This window comes from Cygnus atratus, chromosome 7 (genome assembly GCF_013377495.2).
Source record: "Cygnus atratus isolate AKBS03 ecotype Queensland, Australia chromosome 7, CAtr_DNAZoo_HiC_assembly, whole genome shotgun sequence".
Classification (NCBI taxonomy): Eukaryota; Metazoa; Chordata; class Aves; order Anseriformes; family Anatidae; genus Cygnus; species Cygnus atratus.
The window spans coordinates 620,417-646,918 of record NC_066368.1 but is presented as its reverse complement, the minus strand read 5'-3'; the positions used below and the strand labels follow the sequence as shown (position 1 = coordinate 646,918).

At 38.1% G+C, this 26,502-nt stretch overlaps 1 protein-coding gene across 1 annotated transcript; it reads left to right on the top strand.

Moving 5' to 3' along the window:
• Positions 1–218: 218 nt before the first annotated feature.
• LRRC27 (leucine rich repeat containing 27) lies at positions 219–23,487 on the top strand. Its single transcript, XM_035547525.1, has 4 exons — positions 219–431; positions 740–870; positions 3,467–3,525; positions 23,354–23,487. Exons 1-4 carry the CDS (start codon positions 219–221, stop codon positions 23,380–23,382), a joined length of 432 nt encoding a protein of 143 aa, XP_035403418.1. The 3' UTR covers positions 23,383–23,487.
• Positions 23,488–26,502: the final 3,015 nt, after the last annotated feature.

Below are 26,502 nucleotides of genomic sequence, written 5' to 3'. Positions count from 1 at the left end.
TGATAAAGTTGTACGTGTGTATGCATGCACACGCACAACGCGCCTTCTGTATCACAGTGCATTTCATAACGCTGGGGACAATCAGAAAATAACATAAACGAGAAGCTTGCTTTGTAGACGTTCTGTTTCCAAACTACTGTGTGGTTTTTCTCAGATCATGACCTGCTTTCAGTTGATCGGTCTGAATTACTGAGCCCGTGTTTCTGGCTTGCAGACAAATGGATGACAGCTATTACAAAGGGCTTAATGGCAGTGGTGATAACTTTGGAGATGAGTATCTCAAACAGGGAAACTCATCTGGTTCTAATTCATCAGAAGAGATCAGGAAGGCTGTTGAAGAGTGTGTGTCGTCGTCCTCAAGTACCCTTGATGTTAGTAGAAAAAATATTAAGCATCTTACCGAGGAAATATGTGAACTGCCTGATATAAAGGTGTGTACGTTGTTGTGTTTTAATACCTTTGGCTTGAATGTAGCACAAGGCAGTTAAGGGTTGTTGCTTTGTCAGATGAATGGGAAAACTACAGATTCTTAGATATGATCTTTAATACGTGTTTTGTTTTGTCTTTAAGGTCCTTAAGTCATGTGTATAACTTAGAACTGTGTATCCCTTAATCTCCTTTAACTGTTCTTTTTGTAAAAGTGTAGAGCAGTTTACAGTTTCCATGTTCAACACTGCGTGCCAAGGAACAGTTCCTCTATTTCTGGATTTAACACATGTTTATATTTTTTCTCTATTAGCACTTTCATCTGGAGGGAAATGCCATATCGATGATTCCTGAGGATTTATTTCAAAAGCTGCCACATCTTGTTTGGCTGGATCTCCGGTTTAACAAGATTACAGCTCTTCCCCCTGGCATTGGTTACCACAGGTAAGACCATTGGTCATACAGGCAATTTAATAAAAAATGTATTTTTCTTCTATTTGCCCTACTGCAATTTCATTGTAACAGTCCAATTTTTACATGCTTTTGTTTGGCATTAACCTCAGCGCAGAACGCTATGTAAGCTTATTTTTGTTTACTAAAACACAGATGAAGTGAGAGGTCCAATTAATATTACGTGAGTGAATTTCTAAACACTTAACTTCAGAAATGTACCTCCTGTTAGTATTTTTCTCATAAAACAGAGTAAAGCTTACTGACTGTAGCTGACTAACGTTAGTGCCACATGTGAGGTGAACCATATGGACCCATAGATACAAAACATCACGTCTCTTGTAACTGTTAATGAGGGACAGTTTAGTCAAAGAATGTTATCCATTAATCTGTTTCTGATAGTCATCTGAAATGGTATTTAACTGTTGGAAGGATTAATTAGCTGTCACTGATTTATCTGGGGTGTGCAAAGAAGGGTGTCCACAATGTTGCTGTGACCCTGAAAAGTGCACTTGCTCTCATGTTGCTGAGGTCACCAAAACTAATTTCTCGCCAGTTTTTCAATGTGCTTGGACAATCCTAACTTCTCAGCTGAAGACCACAAACACAATATACAGTAATTATTGGGAACGAGGGAATGATGTGTGCTGAAAGGAGAAGAAACTGACGCAGGAATGCGTGCACTTCTGGTTCTAAAAGAAACTTTTCTGTGAAGAGTAGTAAGGAAAAGAAGACAACCCTTGAATGGTATATGCAATGGAATTTTCCAGAATTAAACGTGTGACGTTGAAATAAGATGCTTAAGGGTATTTTAAGGTCAGTTGTTTGTGAAAGATTATATATTCAACTTCTGATTAGAGAAATACAGTAAATGAAGGCTATGCTTCTAAAAATAGCTGAAAAATGTCGGGTCTAATGTCTTCATCTTTTAAATAGCTTTCATAAATTGTTCTTAAAATGGATGGGAGTGATGTTATAGCTTGTGAATTGTATGGTCATCATTGTACAACTGGTTGAAACCCTGTGAGACTAAGGTATTCACTGCGTGTCTTCCTAGAAAATACCATGCCAGCCATTTGTCCCACCATGTGATATACTTGTTTGTACTTTTCCACAGACTTTGAACAACAGCTCAGATTTAGAAAACGCTTATCAGAAACATTCACTAAATATCATATTGAGGAATTCAAGTAATAACTTAATTTCATCGTTATTACTTGCTGGAGTGTAAAGGTGCATTTTACCTGATATACAGCAATGCCTAAATTATTAAGGAATTTGGGGTTTGAAGTGGGGAGTCCTTTGCTGCTTTGACGTTTGTTTTAAGCTGAATTGGATATTTTGCTTTAAAAATACGAACGTGAACATGGTGCTTGCATTTTTCTGACTGAATTGAAATGTCTTAAAATATTGCCACAAATGTTGATCCAGTGTTGAGCAGCTGCCAAAATGTTTGTTTAGTTTTCTCTTTACTAGAGGTAAAGAAATATTATGACAAACTACCAAGCTTTCTTCTTGTTTTTGTTGAATTTTAACAGTAAATAAGTCAAATTGCAATGCTGGTAAATAAAACACATTAACTTTACTAGTAGGATGATGCTTTGTGTATGGCATGTGGACAGTGCTTTGTCTATAGAATGTCACTTGATCTGATATGCTGCTGGATATTAAACTTAGAAGCTACTGAAAAGAATCTTATTAAAATGGCAAAATGAAGCAGTCAAAATTAGGAAATTCTTACTGCTTTTTTCTAGTAGTCTCCATTTCATAGCTGCCTTGATGTCAGTACCTGTATGCTACAAGGGGAAAAGGAGACAACCTCCCTGTTTTTGGACAAAATGTCCACCGTATCCTCAACACTCGCTAGCTCAGAAGTTCACATCAGAGATGCTCCATACAGCAGTGCATACAGCAATTCTGGACACTTTACTTGCTAAACACTATCAGTTGTTTTCCAAGCACAGGCAAACTGATAGTTTTTCAAAAGCTTAGGGTTTGTCTAAATGTTAGCAGACTGCCAAAATGTCATGTGTGACATAAACGCCATAAATGTTTGTATGTGAGATGAATGCCTGACCCCATGCCAAACTTCTAGGCTGCTTCCAAGAATAAGAACACTGGAACTTTTAAAAATAGTTTATGAAATTAAATAGAAAAAAAGGCATATTTCTTTCTAATATCACTATCAAAAACGACTGAACAGTTTTAGCTCAAATGTAGCCTGAGGAATGTACTCAACAAAGCAAACAGTTGCAGCTCAGCAAAATTATAAACAACTGAAAATGATGAGTTTATAATTGGAACAGTCAGTATCAGAATTTAAAGTGATAAGCTTTGCAAAGAAAGATCAAATACTAAATACTGAAGGAGTATATAGTAATTCATGGGCATAAATGCAAACCCCCAATTGCCATACCAGAAAGCTTTGGGGGTATGTCATTTTTCAGCAGTGGAGGGGCATGGATTTGCCTCCTGGGTTCCCTTCTGTAATACAAAGCAAGCAAGAAGGAGGAAAAATATTCTCATGTTTCTGCTTAATTAAATGAACTTTGCTTTTACCGTCACAACTATTTTCTCTTTTATTGCAAAGGCAATTGAAAACTCTGCTTTTAGAAAGGAATCCTATAAAAGAGCTGCCCACAGAGCTTGGTAAGTACTCACTTATGTCATAGATACTCAATTCTGTAGTTATACTTTAGAATACTTTGATATGTATCTAAAGAATGACGTTACAAACATGGGGGTGGGGAGGGAATTAGTTGTGTTGGAGCACATATAATGATTCTCCACTGAGGGGGAAAAATTTAATCAAATGTCTAGGATTTTGGTCAAATATGTTTAATGTTGTTTCTCTGAATAAAGCTGAAGCAAAAAAAAACATTTCAGAACTCTCAGAAATCTTGGGGTGTTCTCACAGTAAGACATTTCTAAATGCAATTGGAGCTGAGAACTTCTACAGCAGCTTTTTACAGTTTCAAACTTTAAAGACATCTTTAGCATTATAACTCTTCTTGCATTAGCAGTTACTACTTGGGAGTCACAAGTATTTCCAAATCAAACGTTCCTGAGCAGGTTGTGCAGGTTCCTGGGTTGGCCTGAGGCTGCCCTTTGCGAGCTGGAGCTGAGAGTAGAGAGACCTCTGAGGAGGGGTCCCTATTCCTCGTCCTGCCCCTGCAGGGCGCAGAGCCCAGGACCCCTGGGACTGTCGGTCCTCACAGCAGAACTCCTGACTCTTTGTTGTTGGTTTGGTTTTCCTCAGCTCTATTTGAAGTTGTCTGAGCTTTAAGGCTTTGCTGTAGTACTTCAAAGGCTAACCTCCAAAGCTGCGTCTTGGTTCCGGGCTTGTCACCAAACAAAGGGTGTGACCTCAAGCTGGCCACACAATTAGGCCCAACTTCCTTCTGCTTACAGAGCTGATGTTAGACTGCCATGTGCCAGGGTTGAGCTGAGCGCTGCTCGCTGTCACATACATCCTTACAGCTGTTTAAGATAGGCCATCTTGGCTCCTGTGCTTCACTGGGCTCCGTTACATTCGTGTTGACTTCCCGGTACTCTCTGCACGAGGTATCCTACCTGTCTGAGGTGACATCCCTGCTAGCAATCAGAATGTTCCCAGATCTGTCCCCACCTGCTGGGGCCAGCTGGCACGAAGTGACCTGTTCCTACCTAACCACACTGCCCCAAACAGCGTGCCAGTATGCAGCACCCCCTGGGAGGAGGTCTGCAGCTTTAGTGCTCCTGGGCCACATGCAGGCAGTGACGGGGAGAGACACGGCTGGTACAGACTGACACATCAGGGACCTGTCCCCAGCTGTTTAGTGACACAGTCGTATTCTAGGGCCCAATAATATTCCCAAGCACTGGTACCCTTTCTGTAATTTTAACAAAGCTTTGTTATTCGCGTTAAATGCTATGAAAGTATGTTCCCTTCCTGCTCTTTGGGCAATGCATTAAGAAAACAACCAGGTGCAGCAGAAGACACCACTTCCTTGCAGCTGTTCTGGGTTCGAGCCCTGTACCTTTGCTAAGATTTTGGCAGAAAGCATTGCTGGTGCAATGCTGATGCTTTGGCTTTCCGTGTAGCAGTTACACCGGGGCAGCACGCACTAGCACTGATTGCATTTCTTCCTGGGAAATAATGACAAGGGAATGTGGCCGTTCTGTTTCTGAGGAAAACAGATCCCTTTGCCAGGCTTCCTGCCCCAGGGTCTGCTTCTGTTCAGTCTGCACGGCTGCAGCCGTGGTCCCTGGGGCCCTGGTTTCTTCAGGACGGCAGCCCATGAGCTGTGGGGCTGGCTCACCCTCCTGGGGCAGGCCCGACGCCCTGCCCTGTGCTCAATGCCTTCACGGCCGCTGTGCTGGAGGCATGCTGTTCTCTGAGCAACACGATCCTGTCTTCTGCAGTAAAACTCGACTCGTGATACTGTTTGCTGGACAGATCCTAGATCAGGACTGTGCCACTGTAACACTTGGATTATTACAGATTTCCCAGGTGGGTATTGAGGTGAGGGGAACTCCTGCCACGTGCAGGGTATGTGCATCTCTCCCGTTCTCACCAGCTGCGTGGCTGAGAGGTACCAAAAAGGATGCCAGCATTCCTGCTGCGTTTGAGGTCTTTGTTTGAGCCACAGCAATTGGAAAAGAGCACTGCAGGTTTTTCAGGGAAGGGTTTGTTGGGCAGCAGTGAAGTGATGACAGATGGCTGGAGGCATTTCTAGAGGCTGGCTGCAGCCAGGCCTTCCAAAGCTGTGTGTGTGCTCATCAGCGAGCAGTGCAGTGACACCCTGACTGCGTAGGAGTGGCCCAAGCCATGCCGGTCTGCTCTGCCAGTTCCGATAGCACAACTTCAGCATCGTTTGCTTAATCGCTTGCCCATATCCACATCAGTATTTCTGAGTCGCAAGGATCTTGGATGCAGCTGGCAGGAATGTTGTGCTGGGGTGGTGCTGCCCTGCCATATGCCTTGCTTTGCATGATCCGTCAGTTCCCTTGGCAAAGGCTGTATGTCCGTGGCATTGCCACCTACTGTGTAGTGTTTAGACACAGATACGTATGTGATGTGCAGAACTATGCCTTCTCCAGCTCCATAGCAGCTGAGCTGCTTCAGTCTTGACTCTTTACGTAGTGGACAGCGTGAGACTGGGACTGGCACAGGCACAGTGGTTTGAACCTTAGCTAAAGGAGGGTGGATGTAATTTAAAGATTTGGCTTAATCCAGGTTACTAAAGTCGTCTTATTTCCCCGCGGTGGAGCTGTGCTTGTCAGAACTTCCGTGTCCCCTGCGTGTCCTGGGCAGCTGGCGTAGCAGGCTTCTTCTCCACCGTGACGGGGACATCAGGAGATCAGTAAGCAGTCCAGCTGGGAGGAAAACCTGGGAATTGTGCCTGTGACATAGTGAGTAGTTGTCAAAACCTGGTGTATTTTTACAAAACATTCATGTTTTGACAAGACAGCTTTTTCTTACAAAATCGTGTTTCATGAGCTAATTCCTAGCCCACTCTTCCTCCTACCCTTCCCTATTGCTCTCTTGTCTGTACACTTGCCATCCTAACCACCTATATCAAGAAACAGAGTAGGAGCTAATGCTGACAGCTTCAGCACTAACTTAGTTACCATCCTGCAGTGTCCATTCCAGGGCTGTTGTCTTCTCTTTTCTTAGTAAGAACATCAGTTTTCTGGTGCTTGTATCATAAATGCCAAACAAAAAGTTTGAAATGTAAACTGGGATGAGTTTGGAGGATGATACAGGATAACCCTCCCAGCTGTTAAGTCTTCATCTCTTGTGTATATTTCTCAACTACATCTGGAATGAATTACCTTCAGTGTTTACCTTCATTTATTGATTTTTTTTTTTATTCTTCTTAGAACAGGTAGCTTTTAATTAAAAAAAAAAAAAAAAAGCTTTGGAAAGGGAGCAGAAGTCTGAGTGGTAACAGAGCAGCTTTGTTTCTTACCTGGGGCTGTTCCTAGAGCATTTATACGGATTCACCTGATCTGTGTAGAATTACTACGAGTTCTGAATTTAGTTACCAGAGATGAAAAATTCATTGTCAGCCAACTTGTTTCCAGAGGTGATCTTAAACTTCAGTGTGCTATGTGCTAGTCAGGAAGTGTTGTGGAGTGGCTGAAACTTGGTGTACATGCCTTCTTTTTTCAGTACTGCCAGTGGTGCTCCGGAAAATTCAGGTAGGCTACTGAACTCAGGAAAAGTCACCAGACTGCCTGTGCCTCAGTTTCCCCTGCTGCAAAATGGGTACAGTGATACTTATTTTAGGAGGCTTAAAAAGTAAAAGCGTTGTATAGGAGCTAGGTAGTATTACTGCATCTAAGTGTTATTTAGAGTAATTTAGGAATGCTTCTAAATAATGAAGAATCTCAGCAAGTGGTGCAGGCTAAAATTTAAGTGAACAGTTTGGAAAAGGATGCTGAAAGGTAGAGTGCTGATTTGCCATCCTCCCAGTTATGCACATTGTCAGTGCACACTGCCACATCATGCAGTGTGACTTGTAGCTGCATGTCCTGTGTAGCTCTCCCACTACAATCAAGTCATGTTCAACCATGAGTGGTTTTCAGCAAGATAAAATAGACTTCACTTTTCCAATACTGAAGTCATGTGTATGATTCATTTTGATAATTTGTTTAAAAATAGATTCAGTTTCTTCATACTAAACTATTTTAAATCTAATTGTATTCCCAAATAGTTCTTTACATTCTGCATCTTCAAAGCCATTTATTCTTGCTGATAATGTAACTCTTCCACTTCTGCATTATATTTTATAACTGTTTGAAGTAATTTTCTAATTTGTGAATCATGAGTGTATGAAAAGGCATTTCAGTAATTGTAGCTCTCTTAGAAAGCTTGTTTTTAGAATGGTAGAATACAGTCGATTTGCTAAGCCTTTAAACTTCTGCATTGCTCACCATCTATACCTCACTGAAAACAATCAGTACAACTGGAGTGTTGGGAATGCTTGCTTGTGTGACAAAGATGTGCTCATACACGAGTTCTCTGGACCTATTTCTTCCCAAACCAACAGCGGTAATTGCAAAACAGCGTATTTAGTCTCTGCAATAAACACGGATCTTCAGTTTTATGCATTTTTTTTTGCTATCTAACGTAATTATGTACACAGCACTGCTCTTCTGATGTGTTCTTATTTTGTAGTCAAGTAATTCATCCTTTATGCCTTTTTCTTCTTGGCCTGTTTGTCTGCCAGGGGTATTTCCATTGATCTGTAGCACCAAGTAATTCCTCTCCAAACCTTCCCTAGAACTTTCCTCCTCCTGTGAGATGCTGGCAGGCTGACCCAGTACTCCTCCCTTGAGTTACAGCAGAATAAGGTCTGTGTGGCAGCCAGCATGTGGTGCGCGTGCAGTCATGTTTCCATCTAACCCGTTTGAGTGCAGTTTTTCTAACTCACCTTAGTTTTAGTTTGTGCCATTTCGAAATAACTGTTCAGGCAGCTCTGGCTTTCACTGGCTCTCAGTTTGAGTCCAACTTTAGCAGGCTTCAAAACAACAGTTCTGATTAAAATGTGTGATCTCTAGTTCTAAATAGGGTCTGTGGCAGGGAAAACATAAATTTTAAATGTTTTTGAGAAGTGAGTTGAATTTCCTTCAACTCAGTAAGTAATTTTGATGTTGGGATGACAAAACTCAACTTTTCCTCTGCTACTGATAAGTTACCTGCCAGTTCTGACCCTGTGGCTGGTCACAAAAAGATTAATGATGAAAGAAGCAGAATGGAGTTGGAAAATGTCAGGTGTTTGTTGGGCAGTTCAGTGAAATGGAAACAAATCTGCTTTCCGTGGGAGTAATAGGTTGTTGCATTAAATAGTGCGTAGCTGCCATGGGCTTGCATATAGCAGGTTGTAGGTACGATCTCCCTGAGGTGGAGAATTCCTTTGTGCACGGATCTCAAGTCTTCCAAGGGACTGGACCCAGGAGGATCCAGCAGATCTCCCCATCGTGATGCTCAGAAAAAATTCCGTGTTCACCAGCTTCTGGGAGAGCCCTGGTACCTACTTCAGCTGCTCATTTCCTTCCATTACTTTCATGCTGGTTTTTATTTTTTTTCTTTTTAAGTGCACTTTGTCAATATTGCTGTAGTTGACATTTCTAGAGAACTACTGTCAAATGGAGCTGTTAATCACATTGTAAAACTTGTTTTGTAACATTCCTTTCAGCTTTAATTACTGGTAATTTAAAATCTAATAGCATAGCTATTAGTAATGTATTTGGTATTTCTGCAAGATTTCACAAAAATATTTTAAAAGAGCAAATACACCGTTTTATACTGTAATGAGTAAAGCAGATAAGCACGGAGTCAGCCTGCAGGAAGTGAAACAGATTAGGCTGGAAGGTCAAGCTGTGAGTGGGGATTTAATGTGACTCTAGTCACACTGCAGTACGATATGAAAAATACATACCCTGATTGACTGGGTTGTCTGTTCTCAACGCTGCACTTCCTAAATACCTAATATAAGCTGCATGTCTATCTACAATAAATGTCAGGACAAAATATTCCACCTTTCTTTTAGAGACTTTGTACATATTTTTTGAAAGATTTAAGATATGAGCTCTTGTATTTTTGCCTGGATCAGGAAGTTTAGGCTTTTTTTTTTTTTAACCTGACTGAAAGCATTATATAATTCTGCAAATGTGTAGTTATTGGGAAGGCAAATTTGCTAATTTTGTCTTGCTTTTATGAAGCATAACTTTTTGGGGAAGATGATAAATCTGATTTCTGAAACTGTGCCTCTTTGTTCCTATTTGACCAGACAGTAAGCAGAATATGAAAAGAAAGAAGACCCTATCAGTCATTACCTCCTTCCATGTGTAACTTTATGCTATGTATATAAGTCTATATATAGAATTATATATATATATATATATATATATATATATATGTGTCTTGTATGCTGTGCCTTTCCCAAGAATCATAGGATAAGTATATAGGCGGATGCCCTTTTGTAAGGGATATAGGAGTAACTCATAGCACATACTTTGCTTGTGAGAAAAGTAGGAGAGTGCAGCAGACCTGCAAGATGCCTGAGCTCACTAGCCCTCAGGAGGCTGAAGATTTGTCATGTTTCTTTGCTGTTGAGAGGTGGTAGCCCTTTGTTTCCTAGGGCAAGAACAGCTAATGGCAAGACTGGAGAGGAAAAGCAATGTAAACCCAAAGATTTCAGAATTAGGAAGTCAGAACATTACATTAGAAAAAAAGGAAAACTTGAAATCTTTCATACATTTCCTTTTATATAGAAAAGTTAATACTGGGTAAAAACGTTGATCTATCAACACCACAAATTCCATGCATTTGACAAAGCACAAGAACAGGAGCTGAGGGATTGTACTGGTTAGCTAAGCTGTTGTGAGACAGTTCATTTTGTCTAGGCTAATCTCAGACGGGGAGAACTATTTGCTTAGAGAGAAATGAAACAGTTAAAAATGAACAATGAAAAAAGATCGCAAAGATGCTTAGCAACTGGAGAATATATGGACAAAAAAAAAGTAAAAGAAAAAGCTACAAATAATCACAACAAGAATGACGATCTGTTTTATGTAAGGTCATGTGAAACATCTTAGAAACCAAAGTACAAAATATCTGCAGTCATCAAGGGGCAGAATACATGCCAGATGCATGCTGTATTTCTGGTTCAGCTCACAGATGCATTGCCGTACTGAGTGACGGTAGAAGTTCTCGATAGGAGGTATGATAGCTAAGAGTTACTTCAAAGGAGAAAGCAAACATTTTGATGTAATGCAGTCTAGTTTGTCTTAATTTTCTTGAGTAAACTGAGTTTTTGTTTGTTTGTTTTTTAAATAAAAACATAGCCCATTGTGAATTATATAGGTAATCTTAAGTATTACAGTATTGGCAATACTAGATATATAAAAAAGAAAAATTACTTGTAGTTCTAGAAAGACCAGGCTAAAAATGTTTGAGTTAGGCAAATAAATAATTTAAGGCAGTCTATAGTACCTGCATATGTGATAATGGTAATTATCATAAAATCATTATAAACGCAGTGAATGCCAGTAATTCACTCTAACTCAACTGCTAGACATAATCCGAAAACTCATCCATCTTTCAAACTGTTTGCTAAATTACGTTGTTTGTACAGGAAGCTTAACTTCGTTGACAGCCTTGAATCTGAGACACTGTCCCCTTGAATTTCCACCTAAAGATGTCATAGAAAAGGGAGTAAAATCTATCCTCTGCTTTCTTCGGGCGTCTGGGAATGACAGGCTACCCTCTGTAGAGCCAGCTACTTCAGGTATGTTGGGGACGTACGTATGTGTATTTACTGTATTTTGTCTTGGAAAAAAGCGTGAACCAGGAAATGCTTTCCTTGTTGGCTTTTCACTGGTGAGTGTCATCCTGCTCTGCACCTGAAAGGGACACTGCGAGCTGGAATGGATGAGGAAAAAAATGCTTTGTTGTGCTACAAAAGCAAACACTGAGTCTCGAACCATTAAGCGGAGAAAGAAGAGGTTGTATTTTGTATAATAAGAGCATATCTTAATTACGTGCGATGTGATTAGAGAAACAGAACGCTTTCAGCAGAGGCTGTTCTTTAGAGTCAGCAGGGAAGAAGCATGAACAGAGCTGGCTGGACTGCTTCATTAAGTTGACAAATGGCTTGTGTGCATGCCACGCACGCAAACGTAGGGCAACTGTACAGGTAGATGACATTTCATAAGGGAGATAGGAGTAAAAGAAATGCTAGGGAAATAAAATAAGATGTGTAAAGAGCAGAAGGCCAAAACACACCTGCCTGTGGTCTCCGGGTAAGAGGCCAGCTGTAGGGAAGCCTGGCTGGTCAGCTAGCTCCAGGCTGAGCTGAGAATTAGCTTTCTTCCTATTCTGTATAGCCAGTTGGCCAGGTCCTTCGCAGGAGGTGAAGGGAAAGGGGAAATATGAATGGAGGAAGTTCCTTCCGCCTGCCTGTGTGTCATAAGGAAGGCGGGGACGTAACTGTTAAATTTACATACAGTCTGAAGCACAGACCTACTTTTTAAAAAATGTAGTACAAACGCATATAGTGTACACCATAACTATTGTTACAAACTGTTTGGTATTGTTTGTCCACATGCAGAAGTCTGATAGCATTGTCAGGATTTTCACGTGGTGTGTGAGTTCACATTCTTCAAAGACAAGTACAGCCTGCCTTCTATCTTCAGATCACATTTTCTTTTTTTTCCCTCACTATTGCAGCTATAAATTTACATTAGGGAGGGTAACATTTAAAAGCTGTCAGCAGAGAGGAAAAGATGCAACATCATTTGCAGTATTTAAGATCAAATGGGTTCCAGAAGTCATCAATAATAGAAATACTAGTCATATTCCCACAGAAGACCTCTTCTCACATTTAAGCTTTCCTATAATGAAACCTAATGACTATGGATACCATTGGTATCAGATTGGAATTAGGGATGCCAAAATGTGCTATTGTTAATGGGAACTCAGTAAATTCAGAGTATGAATGAACCACTTAAAATTCTAAGCAATACGGTGAAATACATTTTAAAAAACTTGGTTCCAAATACCATGATACCGAAAATGAAGTCAAAATATGTAAGGATGGCGACAATATTTCTTTATTAATCTCAATTCCACATATGGTACTACTGCAAGGAACCACTCGTTTTCAGAACTTCATGTGATTAGTTGTTTTCTTGCTTTAAGACCTCAATTTATATAATTTCTAGTAGTGTTTCTTAATTACCACTATTTACCTTCAAATTTTACCACATTTTAGCGTTACTTGAGAGCAAGTGACGCATTTTTCTATATAGACAATTTTTTTTCTGTGGTGGTAGTGCTTAATGTTTGTCATTTTTCCATACTAGCACACGTTGTTTTAGCATGCTTAACGTGTAAAAATCTGCTTGCTTACATTTGAAGTTGTCAGTATCTCAAGTGAAGTTCGGGATCAAGGTATGATCTATATTTGTCCCTCTGTGAAATAACTTGGCTTTCGTACCTGCAGGAGAGCTTCTTTCTGTGCAATCTGCAGGCAGATTCAGATGGCGTTAGAGAAGTCAAATAGCTCGGACCACAAACGTTGTTAGCTTTACACTGGTTTAGATATTTCCTCAAGAAAGTATCAGACTAGATTTGAAGAATAATTTATCAGAGCAGAGTGGCGCGGTGGAAGCGTGCAGGGCCCATAGCCCGGAGGTTGAGACTGAAACCATCCTCTGCTGTCAGTGGGTGCTGGGGGACCGGGTGAGCGGTCTCCTAGGAAGGAAACCAGTCGTGTACTGAAACACACCGCTTACGATGCAGGATTGCTCTTTTACTATTTTAGAAGTTGAGTCCTAATTTAATACTTAATTTGCTCATGAAAAGCAGAAAGGGTGCTCACAGAAAGCACCCTAACAGTCCTGTGTTAAACAGGATTGCCCATGCTACAGGAACCAGCGTGGGCCTTTCCAAAACATTATAAAAGAAAATCAGATGTCCTTTTCCTAGGAAGGAGATTAGTGACCCAGGGAAGCAGTTGAGCTTCATTAAGCTTCATTAATTGAGCTTTTTTTTTTTTTCTGGTGAAATACTAACATTTTAATATAGGAATGTGTATGACCCGTTTAACTTACTTTTTCCAGCATCTTCTACATTAGTTTACAAAGGGTACTAGAATGAAGAAATGAAGAAAGCTCTTAATTTTATGTGTGCTTAATGTAGTTGAGGCTAATATTTGGATTATTATTTTTTTTTTAACATAGGCCTAATGCCAAATGTAGGTGTTTACTTGGTGGTATTTCCATCAGCAGCAGAAAAACTTTAGAATCAAACTAGGAAAAATACTTGGGAATAAGAATAAAATATCAGATGTTTACCATTAGTTTTCAATGAGAATTAATCCTGTCTTGGATATTCAAAATTATGCCTTTTATGGACATCAAAGCATTTTGTTAAGCAATCTGTATCAGGGTTGAAATATATTGGAATACATCAGTCCAACTAACTGCACTTTCTGTAGCTTTCAAATGGACTTCTGGTAAGCAAAATACTAAAAACTGTGGCAAAATGCTCAGTAGAGAACACATTCTTACTGATCTGAATTCGCATTACAATTTGGAAATTAATTCATCCTGGAGCATTTTTTTTTTTGTTACTTAAAGTTGTGTGGTTTTTGTTTGTTTTTGTTTTGTTTTTAATAGGATAGTAACAAAAAAAATGTCCTTTTGTGTGAAATTAAAGTAAACCCCCTAAACACAAGGAAGTGCTCTTTTAGGTACATCTGGCTAAGCATATTTAGGTACTCTACACCTAACGGTAGCAGAGAGTTAGGAGTTCAGTAATGAACCAAAAGAGGTTTTTTGGTTTTCCTTTTAAAGATGTGTAGACTATGAAAATAGGTTGTCTCCTTTTTATCTGTGTAAGATGAATCTGTATTGTTTTTCAGTTCTCTCTCTTTACTCAGTAGTAGCAAGTAAGAATTAATGACAGCTGATCACCCTTGAAGTTTGTATGGGAAGTGAGAGTTTTGCTTGGCAATTAGCAGAGTAGTTTCCAACAATGGTGTATTGTTTTTATTGTAACGTGGACTTACACATGTTTCTCCAAGTTCCCATATACATTTATTACATACTTTCTTTAAAAAGAAATAAGTAACATACTTGAAACACTGTAGTCATTTTGCTTTTTAACTCCCCTTCAGTGGTACACAATCTTGAAGATTTTGTGGATTTTTAGTGTTCTTCAAAATAGCAGATCTGAAGCATTTTTTCTTCTTTTCTTTTTCTGCCTTTTTTTTTTTGTCTGCATAAAAATGTGGGATTGCATTATGTTCTACTTAATTCAAGCACAATAGATTATAATGACAAAAAATCTGAAGTATGGTCTGGGTAGCTTTATAACTTAATCACGTTATGTTTAATGTTAGTTTAGGTAGTGGTATATTTAAAGAAAAATAATCCCATGGACTTTAATATTTAGAATCTGTGGGCATGCACATGAAGTTTGGGAACCTTCTGTAATATGCAAGAGTTTTTTACTCCCTCCCACATGGCCCATCTGTTCATGTTGGATGGGAGCAGTATGTAAGAAGTAGTATATACATACTTCATGCAGAGAGGATGACAGAATGTGCCTTGGAATAATGCATTCTCTCTAAAATGCGAGAAGAGGAGGGATATGAAATCCAGCACGTTCCTTCTCTAGGATTCGGGAACCTCCCCAGCCTGTCGTGTGTATGGAGCCAAACCTTTGTGCACCTGGTGGCATCTCAGCGTCGCAGCCGAGGGAGAGCCGCAATATCAAATCGCAGCTACTGCTGGGGCAGCCGAGGCCGGGGTGCAGCCCTGCCCAGAGGGGTGGGTGAGCTCCGTGCTGTGCTGCGCCGCTCCTGCTGAGCGGTGCGCTGCTGCGGGCACCCTGGTAACTGCTCAGGGCCTGCGGGCTGGATGCTCATACAAACGTGGAAGATCTGTGAAAAGATGTATGAAAATTAATGCTTACAAAGGTGTAGCTTGAGATAATGCTGAATTTCTTTAACCTGAAATGCCGTTTGGGATGGGCTTTGATTTTGTAATTCCATTGCATATTTAAATTGGTTATGTTACAGTGGCTTCTGATTTGACTCACAGATTGCAGCTGGGCACTTGTAGTATGTTCACAGTTACGTATCCGTTTGCTTTGCCTTTTTGCTTCCTCTGATATATAGAGCATACTTTAACTACTCATCATGCAGACAACTCTGAAGTCAGTCATGCACGGTTCCTGTAGTACTTATTTATATACAAATCTACACTGAGAGACTATAAATGCTGCAGAAAACTGCAGAGAAAGGAAGAAGTTGGGATTATACAGCCTTAATTCAATCCATATATGTACACGTATTATACTAGTCCAAATTTCGTCAAAGTGGAGATTTCAGTGCAAAGCAGGGTTTTGTGTCTTTCATGTCGTACTCTGTATCAGAAGGCACTGTCATTTATACAGTATTTGTGATAGGGCCATATTTAAAACTTACTGGAGTCGGTGGCAGGCTCTCTGAGTTGGGCAGGTTTCAGGACAGACCCTGAATTGCCTCATTCAGGGGGCTTCTGCAGTAGTAGAGTTCCTGTAATGTTGTGTGTACGCAGTACAAGCAACCAGAGACCTTCAGGGAATAAGAATAGGAACACTGTGCTGTGAATTTGATTTCTGCAAGGTGTTGAGGACACACAAACTGTTAAACTGTTAAGTGGAAAGTATAAGCCAAAAGCATTAAGCACTTGAATATAATTGCACTGTTGAATCAGCTCCTGCATGCTGGTATTGACTATTAAAAAAAAAAAAAGCTGGTTGAAGAGTTTGCCGTATTGAGATCTGTAAATTATCGGTCAGAAGGAGGCCACTATGCTGCTCACATATGTCATAGACCGTTGGGTTCTTCCAGAACACAAATGGCTTTAAACATTGTGAAAAATCTAAGAGAACAAAATATATATTAAAAGAAAAAAAAGACCAACAAATCCCACTTCTGTTAGATTGACACTATCTAAACACTATATTTTTCTTAGATAAAAATCTGACAATATAATTGATATTTAGGATTACAGTAATCTCTTTTAATCCCAGTAGAAATACCACCTGTTGAAAAGCTAAACTTAAGTGAACTGTTGCAATCCAGTTTGGATGTGTCGGATGATTGGCCTAATGAAGAGGAAAAGCTAAGATTTCAGAAGCTGAAAGAAGAAATTATAAAAGATGAAAGAGAAGAATTTCTTGCTGACCAAAGTTTAAGTGCAATTCATGATTTCACCAAAGCACAGAAAAACCATGGAAAGAACAGAGAGCTCTACTCAGAGTCAGCTGGTCTTTGCAGGTGACTGAGTTTCATGTAATGGTGTATGACAAGGATCTTGCAAGTGATAGGAAACTGTATTTCTAGTGGAAAATGCAAAAGCATTTTATTATGTGGCATTACACTCAGTGTCAAATATGTATTTGAATAAATGGTATTTATGACAAGTATATAGAATATATTTTTTCATAATTCCTATAATTGTAGACATTTTCTCCAAAATTGTCCTTTTTTTTTTTTATATTTTCCCATTTAATTCCTTTTCCATTTGTATTTTGTTGATTGTACCTTTGAGAGAATGTGATAATACAGAATAACAAAGAACTGTAGAATCTTGCAGGTATCTTATTTTTTTAATTATTTTTAATATATGTAATGTGATAAGTAAATATAAATGCAAGATAATACATTAAACTCATTTGCATTTGACGAATTCTGTATTTGTTATATTTCACAATACGCAATTAACACAAGCCTTCTTTGAGGGAGTTTGTTGGTGAATCCTTTTTGAAACATGGAAGTACCTTTTTGTATAAAGGAGAGAGTGAAGACAGTAAAAAATATTCCTAATCTTTTTTTGTTCAGATGTTTCCAGTATTTAATGACAGCAGTGATTTTTTCTGTCAGTATTCAGATGCATTTTTATTTTTACTTGAAAAATATTTCTCAAAACTAGTTTTTTGGTAAACTAGAGCAGACCAATTTTTGTTTTTTAAGTGCTGGCCTTTTTCATCAGGTTTCACACTTCAAACAAGCAGAAAAAGGGATTTTTATATTTACTGTGAACTTTCCTTCTGTTTTCTCTCTGTCACTGCTTGTCCTTTCACGTTTGAATCCGTACGTCTGTGATGTCACTCCCAGAAAAGCAATACGATACTGACTGTAACTTAATTAAAGCCACATGCTTAACTAGCACTGAAGGGATAGGGGGAAAATTTGCAGTTATTTATTTCTTTAGTAGAATTGCTGATTTCCCTGTGTGTATGTTCATTATTGGGCCTACAGCTTTTCTTACATGAAAAGAACCTGAAGGTGGCAGTCTGTCTTTACTATATGCCTCAATGTAAACTTCTCTGAAATCTTGCGTTTCCCTAATTCTCATTGTTTTCTACGCTTTACATAGACATAATTATACATTACATGGTTTTTGACACCAATATTCTCATAGGGTGCTTGTTTGTTTCTGAAAGCAGAATAAGAACAGTATGGGAAAAAATCTTGTAGAATTCATACTTTATGCCTGCTTTTTTATTCTAATAGCAAGTCATTGAGCTTAGAGTATTTTTTATGAAGTAATTCATTTGGTAAATTACTTAAACATCTTTGAATTTACATATTTTTTTATGCTTATACTGAAATAAAACCAACTGCTCATGTGCTTAATTAGGCAGCTCATTGAAGTAGGATGCTTTGGGAATTTGTTGCACTTAAAGTTCTACTAGTTGTGATTCCTGGATTGTCTTATGCTTTGACAAAGGATCACTAGTAAATTAAAAAGACTGCTTTTGGAGTGTATTTATAGCCCCATTACTAAATATGCAATATCTCATTAACAATATCAAACTTTCCATTTTAAAAGGAGGATGTCCAGAGAAAGAAAGAAATTCATTGAGCTTCCATCCTGTGATAGGACAATTCAGGCGAAGCGAGATGAAAAGCGCAGATCAGCAGCAGGACAGGAGCTAAAAGAAGAACAAGCTTTATTTAAACAAAGGAAAAAGCAAGTATTATGTCACTGTTTTTTCAAAGTCATTACTTAGTTTCTTAACAGATTGCCTAGTTTACCATTTATAAGGAAAGAAGTAATTTCAAATATTTTAACTTGCAAGTGGAAACTTGAGAGAGCTTTTATTTACAAAATATGGTGCTCTGAGGCAACAAGAAAGGTGTCTATCAAATTTCTTGCAGACTTGCCCATGGAACTCCATGATATCTCATTGAATTGAGTAGAAAATCCTTTTCAGTTAATTCATACTTTTTGTTACATTCCATGTAAACATAAACTGAGGATAATGTATGTTATTGTTTGTTAAAAAAAAATAATTGATTGGGTATTATTATAGTTGACAAATAGTTTTGGAGAGACAGTGGAAATAAAAGGAAAAGAATTATTGTTTAATACCAGACAATGGTAGTATGAGGAGAAATAGTCTGAAACTTAAAATAGAAAAAATCACCGGAGAAGCACTGTGGACATTCAGAATCAGAGTAAATACAGTTTTAATGAGATATTTACTGATGAAACTTAAAAACGTGATGGGTCAAATTGTTATCAAATAGAATTTTTTCTGGTACAACTGTGTAATTTTTCTTTATGTTCACTCAAATTTACTCAGTATCTGAGCTTGCCAAGTTTAAACTATAGGTCAGAGATGAAATGTTTACCTTGTTACCGGTCCTCTGGGCAATTTAATTACTTCACTTGGTTTACTCCACTTGGCTTTTGTTTGAATCTTTGTCCTGCTCTTTGATGCCATATTCCTCCACTGAAGTTGGAAGTGATGGTGGGTCTTGGCAGTTTTCCTGCTCCTGCGGTAAATTAATGTTTCATAAAGAGGCTCCTGGTATTTTGTTTCTAATTGTTAGGGATCACCTCTTTAAAAGTTCGCTGTAAATTAACTTTTTCAGCGATAAAGAAATGCTTCAGGACTCTCGAAGCTATGCAAAGTGGATGAAAGAAAAGGAAGAAACATTTAGATTTTCACCTACAAATGCAGATACGGTATGTACCAGAGAATAGCAAGGTAGGATGTTGGCAAATACAGTCCATTAATTCGATTTATTTTCTTTACAGCCTATATACTTAAGTTTAAAACTTAAGAGGAGAAAGCCAGGACTTTAAGTGCCAACACTTTAAAGTCTGTGGCTTTGCAGACCCTTTCTCAGATATCTGTGTATCCTATGACTCCTGCATGAAGTGCTGCAGGCCCATGTGCAGTGTAGGAGTTGCTCAATTCTTCAAACTGCTACTCAAAATCTGTAGTGGCTCCAGTAACCAGGCTACTTGGAGGCGTTAAACCAGAAGGGCGTATGTTTAAGTATGGTTGTTTTTTTTTTTTTTTAATTATTGAAAGCCTCCAATATGAGGTGTTGCATCTGCCAAACCAAATTTGAAGTGGGCTGGATTTTCTGTAATTTGTAGGCTGGTAGGATTGCCAGGAATTTGTAAAGGCTGTAGTGCGAAAGGAGGGGACCTCACTTCAGGTTCTTTCTGAGGTGTGTATTAAAGGCCTGAGAAGATTTTTCCCCAAAGTAACAAACTTTGTTAGAGATTTTTATTTTAAATTGTGCCCTTAGTTTTGCTATTAGATTCTCATTTCTTATATATAAGTATTGGAAAAGTTGAAATACTGAAAATGAATGCACAACATTTTTCCAGTGCTCTGTTATGAAAATGAGCCGTAACATAGAGTAACACGTTTGGAGATAATCATTTAAGGAACTTGAAAAAGTGTAATAGTTTTTCTCTTGTTTTGAGGAAATCTTTAATCTCAGTTTTCATGATTTCTGGGCATACTGCTGCTTTTCAGTATGAAGATGTGGAAATATATACAAGTTTTGTCTGAAATTTCAGCAGCTTTTAAATTAAAATGAATTATGTTCCTCCATTCTAAAATAGATTTACTCAAGTTTAATGTTAACTTCTATTAATATCTACTTAGAAATACCTGGTGTTCAAACAGTAAAGAAGGATCTTTATATTACAGATTACAGCTTTTCTAGAAGTGTAAGAAAAATTAAAATTCAAAATTTACACAAACTTTTTTCATATTTTAAAAGTAAAAACAGGACTGCTGCACTTCCAGCTTGCTAGCATTTTTTTTTTTTACTTTTCTTTAAACTCGTATTTTGAAACTAAGTCAAATTACATTACTGTATGCATCAGTGCTTGGATAAATGTTGTTTTGAATTGAAGTTTATCAAATAGAAGATTACAAAGGTTTGCCATGTAACGATAGGCAATGTAGGGTCTTTGATTCGGCCAGCCTGACTGATTATTTTTAGGATTACAGAAATTTGCTTAGCATAGAAGAGAACTGAATTTTGAATGACAAGAGGAGGAGTAAGTGTATTGTTGCATCGTACTTTTAAATAATTACGTTTTCTATTCAGTGTTCCTACATTTATTTAAGTGGGGAGAGTAATGTTTCACTACCAGGGAATAATTCTTTAATTTCTTCTGAAAAAAAAAAATTTTCTGGGGAGGAAAAAAGAGAGGGGAAAAAAGTAGGTACTTACACAATGATATACAAATGATGTGTTTAAAATGACATTAATGCTATGTAAGTTTGTGGTTTTGAAGGTACGTAAGTGTGTGCATACATCTGACACGAGGTGGCACTATAGCACAACATACACCTTACATAGTGATGCTCCAGTGTTCCTACAGTTTATATGAGTATTTAACAAATATTGAAATTAGAGCTGTGAAACACGTTCTCATATTTTTGTAGTAACAATCGTTAGTCTTTGCTCTTATATTTAGTTTCTATAGTTGTTCTCTGGTCTTCTTTGTAGCAGTTTCATACTCCTTGAGCATTACAGAGACGTCCTTTATTTAACGTAAAATTTTAGTTTTCAAATCCTCCTTGTTGGAGGATGGCAAGGGAACAAGGCAGCTACCCTTACTTAATAGAACTTAAAATAGTTTTCCCAAAGTCATGGGATTGTCTTGAATTTATGCTCATTCTAGTTTTGAGTAATGGTTGCTTGTGATTGCCATTGCATACTTTGACTTTCCGAAAAGTAAATAGGCTTTTGCGCAAGTTGAAAAAAAAAAAAAAAAAAAAAAGGCATGCAAATGTTTTCTCTTCACCTTAACTGATAATTCATAAGGGACAGTTCTGGAAATTGATTTGTTCCATAATATTGTACTTCTGTTAGTCGACTGACTTCTTTGCAGCAAACAATTACAGAAGCATAGTCACAGGCAGTACTATGTAAAATGTAATTGTCATAGTAAAAGAAGAAAATCTATACATTACTACAGTTTTTATGTAAGCCAGTTGGGAGTTAAGTTTTTCACTAAGAAAAGTGCAGTGCCTATAAAATACTTCAAATCTACCACAGTATGTATTTAGCAGTGAATTTATCATTTAAACAGATTTGTTCTGTTACACCCCCTCCACCCCCAGTCTTGGGGAAATAAGACTCTTGTAAGTAAATATAAAATAATTCTCATTTCATCTGTGAATGTTCCAACTTAATCGAAGGCAATGAAAACATAGGATTTCAAGATGCAGAATTCAGTTGTAGGACTCCAGCTTCAGCCAAACTCATGAGCATAGGCATTATGTAACTCCTGTAGGCCACTCCAGCATTGTTTTTTTCTGATTTTGTTTGTAATCTAACCAAAATGTAAGTGTAAAGTATGCAAACAGATGTGTTATGTTTAAAATGTTTGCTGTTGGCTTTTTGATTGAATAACAAAATTATTATCCAGGAATTCTCACTTCCTGGTAGTGAAGCGCTTCATCCCTGTCAATAATCCAGTGGTTTTAGGATCAGAAACAATTTTCCACAGAAAACATAAAACTATAAAACTTCTAAAAAGTAGGAGCTCTTTTCCTTTATCTATTGCAATGCACATACTTCAAAAATAGGTTGGTTTTTTTACTTTTAGAAAAGTTATTTGAAAGGCCTTCATCAGAAGATGGGTTTGCAGTAAATCTGCCCTTATCTGAAATCATCCCGCTGAATGTCAGCATCTTGTTCCTAAAGCTATTACCAGCCAGAGATTTACTTTGGACTCTCTGTTTCGATGGAAGGGCAAGGACTTTTTTTTTTAAACAAACAAAAAAGTAAAACCCAATGCCATATTTGAAGGTTCACTTATTTTTAAACTGCAGCATCACACAGGTATTCACAGATGAAAGGGCAGGCACTAGCTAACCAAAATAGGACTTTGGATGCTGGCCTTCCGGAAGGAGTGGGGTTTTATCAAAATTTTGTTAAAACCACAATTTTGCTCTGTAAAGTTTTTCTGCCTTTGCCACCTGATGTAATAGTAAAAAAAAAATGGTTCGTGTTATCCTGCTCATGAAATGTTTTACCAGGCTTATCTCTAGCCTGCCTTAGCTTTACGTTAACTGTTACACGGAAACACTTAAATCTGTGTGTGACTTTCAAAGAGAGAGTGTTTCTTGGAACTCTTACATCTACCGTGTTTTGAACAATTTACTCAGGTTATGCGCTTGGGTCTTGTTGACAGTGGGAGCTCAGTTTTCACCCATTCACTGTGTTTTTGAAAACTACTTTGCAATTACTTCCTTTACCACAGAGAAGATATGTATAAAAAGAGATGGTATTCAAACCAAGCCTTCTCACAGCTTCAGCTTTTGCTGTCCTGGACTCTGTATTAAACCCTCCTACAGAAATGTAAACACATTCATGCTATGTAACAAGTAGGACAAATATATCATAGAATCATCCCTTTGGTGTTTTACAGCTTTATATCATGCTCCCCGTAAGCTGCACCTGACCGCTCAGAAGCTACCGTTGCCTCTGAGTTGCCTGTAAAGGTTAGAAGGCAGTTAGAACATGTGTCCAAGTCACTGACCACTGGCAGTGATTTCAAATGACAGCAGCCTTTACAGCATTAGAGTCTCAATATGAAACCGATTTCAAATTGCTAACGTTTCCATATAATGTGTTAGCATTTTATTTTGTTGTAGATGCCCCAAACTGCATCATATGGTACTGATAACATCAGTTACTATGCCATGAAAGAGGGACCTGAGAAACAGAAGGACCATACACCTGGGAAAATGGAACAAGGATTGCTGAAAGTAAAAGATGAAACTACAAGGTTAGTGCTAAAAGATACAGTTATGAACTGTTCCTAGGCAATGGTATTGATGGCATCTGCTAACTTGCTATTATGAAAGCATTTATTTTTCTCTTCTGTGAAGTAAAATCAACAAGAATCCTAATCAATAAATTGTGACTAAAAAAGAAGATAAATTAATACAGGTTAATTCCAAGCTTATTTAAAAAAAAAAATAAAATAAAATCACTAGTACTTCAAGACTTGTACCTGAGCTCTATGTACCTGCTCCTTCCCTTACAATGCAATACCCAGGCAAGCATACTGTTGAAACAATTATCTTTTAATAGCAATAATTTAGTTTGATAAAACAACTATTTTATAGTACCTTTATATCATCTTAATATATTTTAAAACACTTAATGAGTGTGAGCCAGAGGGCTGACTAGAAATTGAGTACCTGTGATCCTTTTTGCAAAATGAATTAAACAAATCTCAACTGGCTGATGTCCTAACCTTGAAAGGCTTGGCCTGGATTATAAATGTACGTACTTATCTGAGCTGGAAAATACTTGAAATCGTTCTTCTTTGAGGGTTACACACACTCTGAAGAGAGCGGAGAAATGTGAACATGTTCCAAATTTTTAAGAGCATATATAATACCTGATATGATTTTGGAAAGTCTTCAATTTAAGTTTTTTTCTTCTATTTGTTTTTAACTTTTATAAGGAAAGCTTAGAATGTTCTGAGGTTTTTTGTCTCCTAATTCAAAGATGTCATTTCATTCCATTTTGCACTCCTAAAAATTAGTCCATCTTTCTATGGGGCTGTAACTTGAGTAACTGGACAAGCACGTTCCGGTTGATGCATATACCATTATCCTCCCCGCTAGATATTTTCTCGGGGCATAACCACTGTGCAAATGTCTGTAAGTCAAGAAAAATTTTAATCAGCTTCAAGTAACAATACACTGCATTGTATACCTTCTCATAATGTAGAAGAGATGGTTACAGATACCACGGCTATGGCCAGACAGGTCTGATGACCACAGGAGTAAAGTATAGTAAATATGTTAATTTAGCAGTCATTGAAATTTCTGTCCTGTTCTTGTATTGCCTTTCACAGTTGCATGAGTATCTCAGTATATTGGGAAGGGCTGTTCTGTAGTACTGCTTTCCTGTATTTCTCCTGTCCCAGCATGATTTTAAATTTACAGGCAAGACCTTTGAAAAGTAGCTTATATATGCTATGGACTGCTCCACCACTCGCACTGGATACACTGGATACACAAAACTCTTGTTTTGCTAGCATGCCTTCCGCAGCATTTCCTTTAGTTTTGCTTTCTGGTTGTGCTGAACTCCCCATCAGTGTTTCCTCCACAGTCACGCACTTTGAATTACGGGACCTCATTCAGCTTCCTTGACCGTATGCTGTTCCCTTTTCCATTTTTTGTGGCACGGTGTGCACTGAAAGTCTTCCAGCTTCTACAGCAATTCTGCAAAGGATCCACCAAAAGCAGTCTGTGCCACTACCACACTCTGACCTATTCCCAGAGTACCATTGAGCTTATGGACTGAACGAGGCAAGGGTTCGATTAAAGTAAGGTCCGTGTAGGACCCCAGTATTGTAAGATACAGTGGTGTAAGAGCACCGCATGGGGTACACATGCGTATTAGCAAAGGCGAGGCCACAAGATTTCATTCATTTTGCTTCCCATCGTGCAAATACTTTTGGAAGAAATGTGTTAAATACTTGAAACCAGAAATAGAAGGCTCAATGACTATAAAGGAACTGAAATAATATTTCCATCATGTTTACTTAGATTCCTCAGGGAAAAGAAAATGGAAGAAGGCCTCAAATGGCACACGCAAATGGTGAAAGCAAGAGGAAAATTAAGAGCAACACCCCCAGAGGAAAAGCAGGACTTGGAAAGGGTGAGCATCTTCTCTTTTTGGGGAAACTACAGGAGATGTAGTAGTGCTCTGGGCTTATTAACCATTGTAAATTTGTCATTTCATTAATTTCACAAGTTAATCTCAGGTAATTAATCATCTCAGGTACCAAATATTTTAAAACTAAAATAATCAAAAATGGAACATTTATTTTTGTTTATGTTAAAATTGTTTGTGTGTACATGCACACGACATGTACGTATATGAACAGGTCTAAACATTTGTAGCACTTTGAGTCTTTCAAAAGTAAAGCCAGAATTCTAAGACAGAAGACAGAAATCAAGAAAAGCATAAGAGATGGCCAAAGGTTAATATGAAACTCACTAGACAAGAACGATGGTTTTTATCACGTCCTGTGCAAGCTGTTCTATGCAAGTGCTCAATGCAGCAGAAAGTTGAAATTCAAAATTATCCATTTACAATTGGAAAGAGGACTCATAAATCTATACCTGCCTTCTAAGGAAGAAAAACTGAGAGCTGTCAGTAAAGTTAGCGCAGGTGTAACATTTATTTGTTTATTGCAACATTTTTAGGGATTATTTTGTTTCAACTGAAAGTATTACTTCAGCTTTCCAAACTATGTAGCTAGTCAAAATACATTTTTCAATAAAATGAGTTAGTGCTTTGCATTTAGTTTGATTTCTGTGCATAATCAAGTCATTCCACTCAAAATCAGTTTTGCCTCGAGAGCCTAAACTGGTTTGATTCACATTTGTATGAGGTCACTAGATAGTGACTGAGCTTCTGCAGGGTTTAAATGGCATTTACTCGAAGAGACCAAATAGCCAGCGGTGGGGCTTCTCATTTTGCTTTCTCTTCTCCTTTCTATTCTGCCTGCCTCCACGTAACCTGCTGAAATGAGGATTTTGTCAGATTCAAAAAAGGAAGCTATCTTAGAAATAAGTTTACTGAGGGCAGAGCAAGTACAAATGTTCTATACGTTTCTTCCGAATGTCACAGTATGTTGTGTACTCATGCATTCTAATCAAGCAAGAAATCGAATTCATTAGTGTTGTAGAGGTATCACCAGTACTAAATTTGGCAATGCCTTTCCCTAGTAAAGACTAGTGTTAGTAATAAACACCGTTTATAATGCACAGGTAAT

Bases quoted from the DNA above. Each gene is read 5' to 3' on its own strand.
- LRRC27 (XM_035547525.1), top strand. From the start codon at position 219: ATGGATGACAGCTATTACAAAGGGCTTAATGGCAGTGGTGATAACTTT. The intron at 432-739 runs GTGTGTACGTTG...TTTCTCTATTAG, and splicing joins GTGAACTGCCTGATATAAAG to CACTTTCATCTGGAGGGAAA. The intron at 871-3,466 runs GTAAGACCATTG...TTTATTGCAAAG, and splicing joins CCTGGCATTGGTTACCACAG to GCAATTGAAAACTCTGCTTT.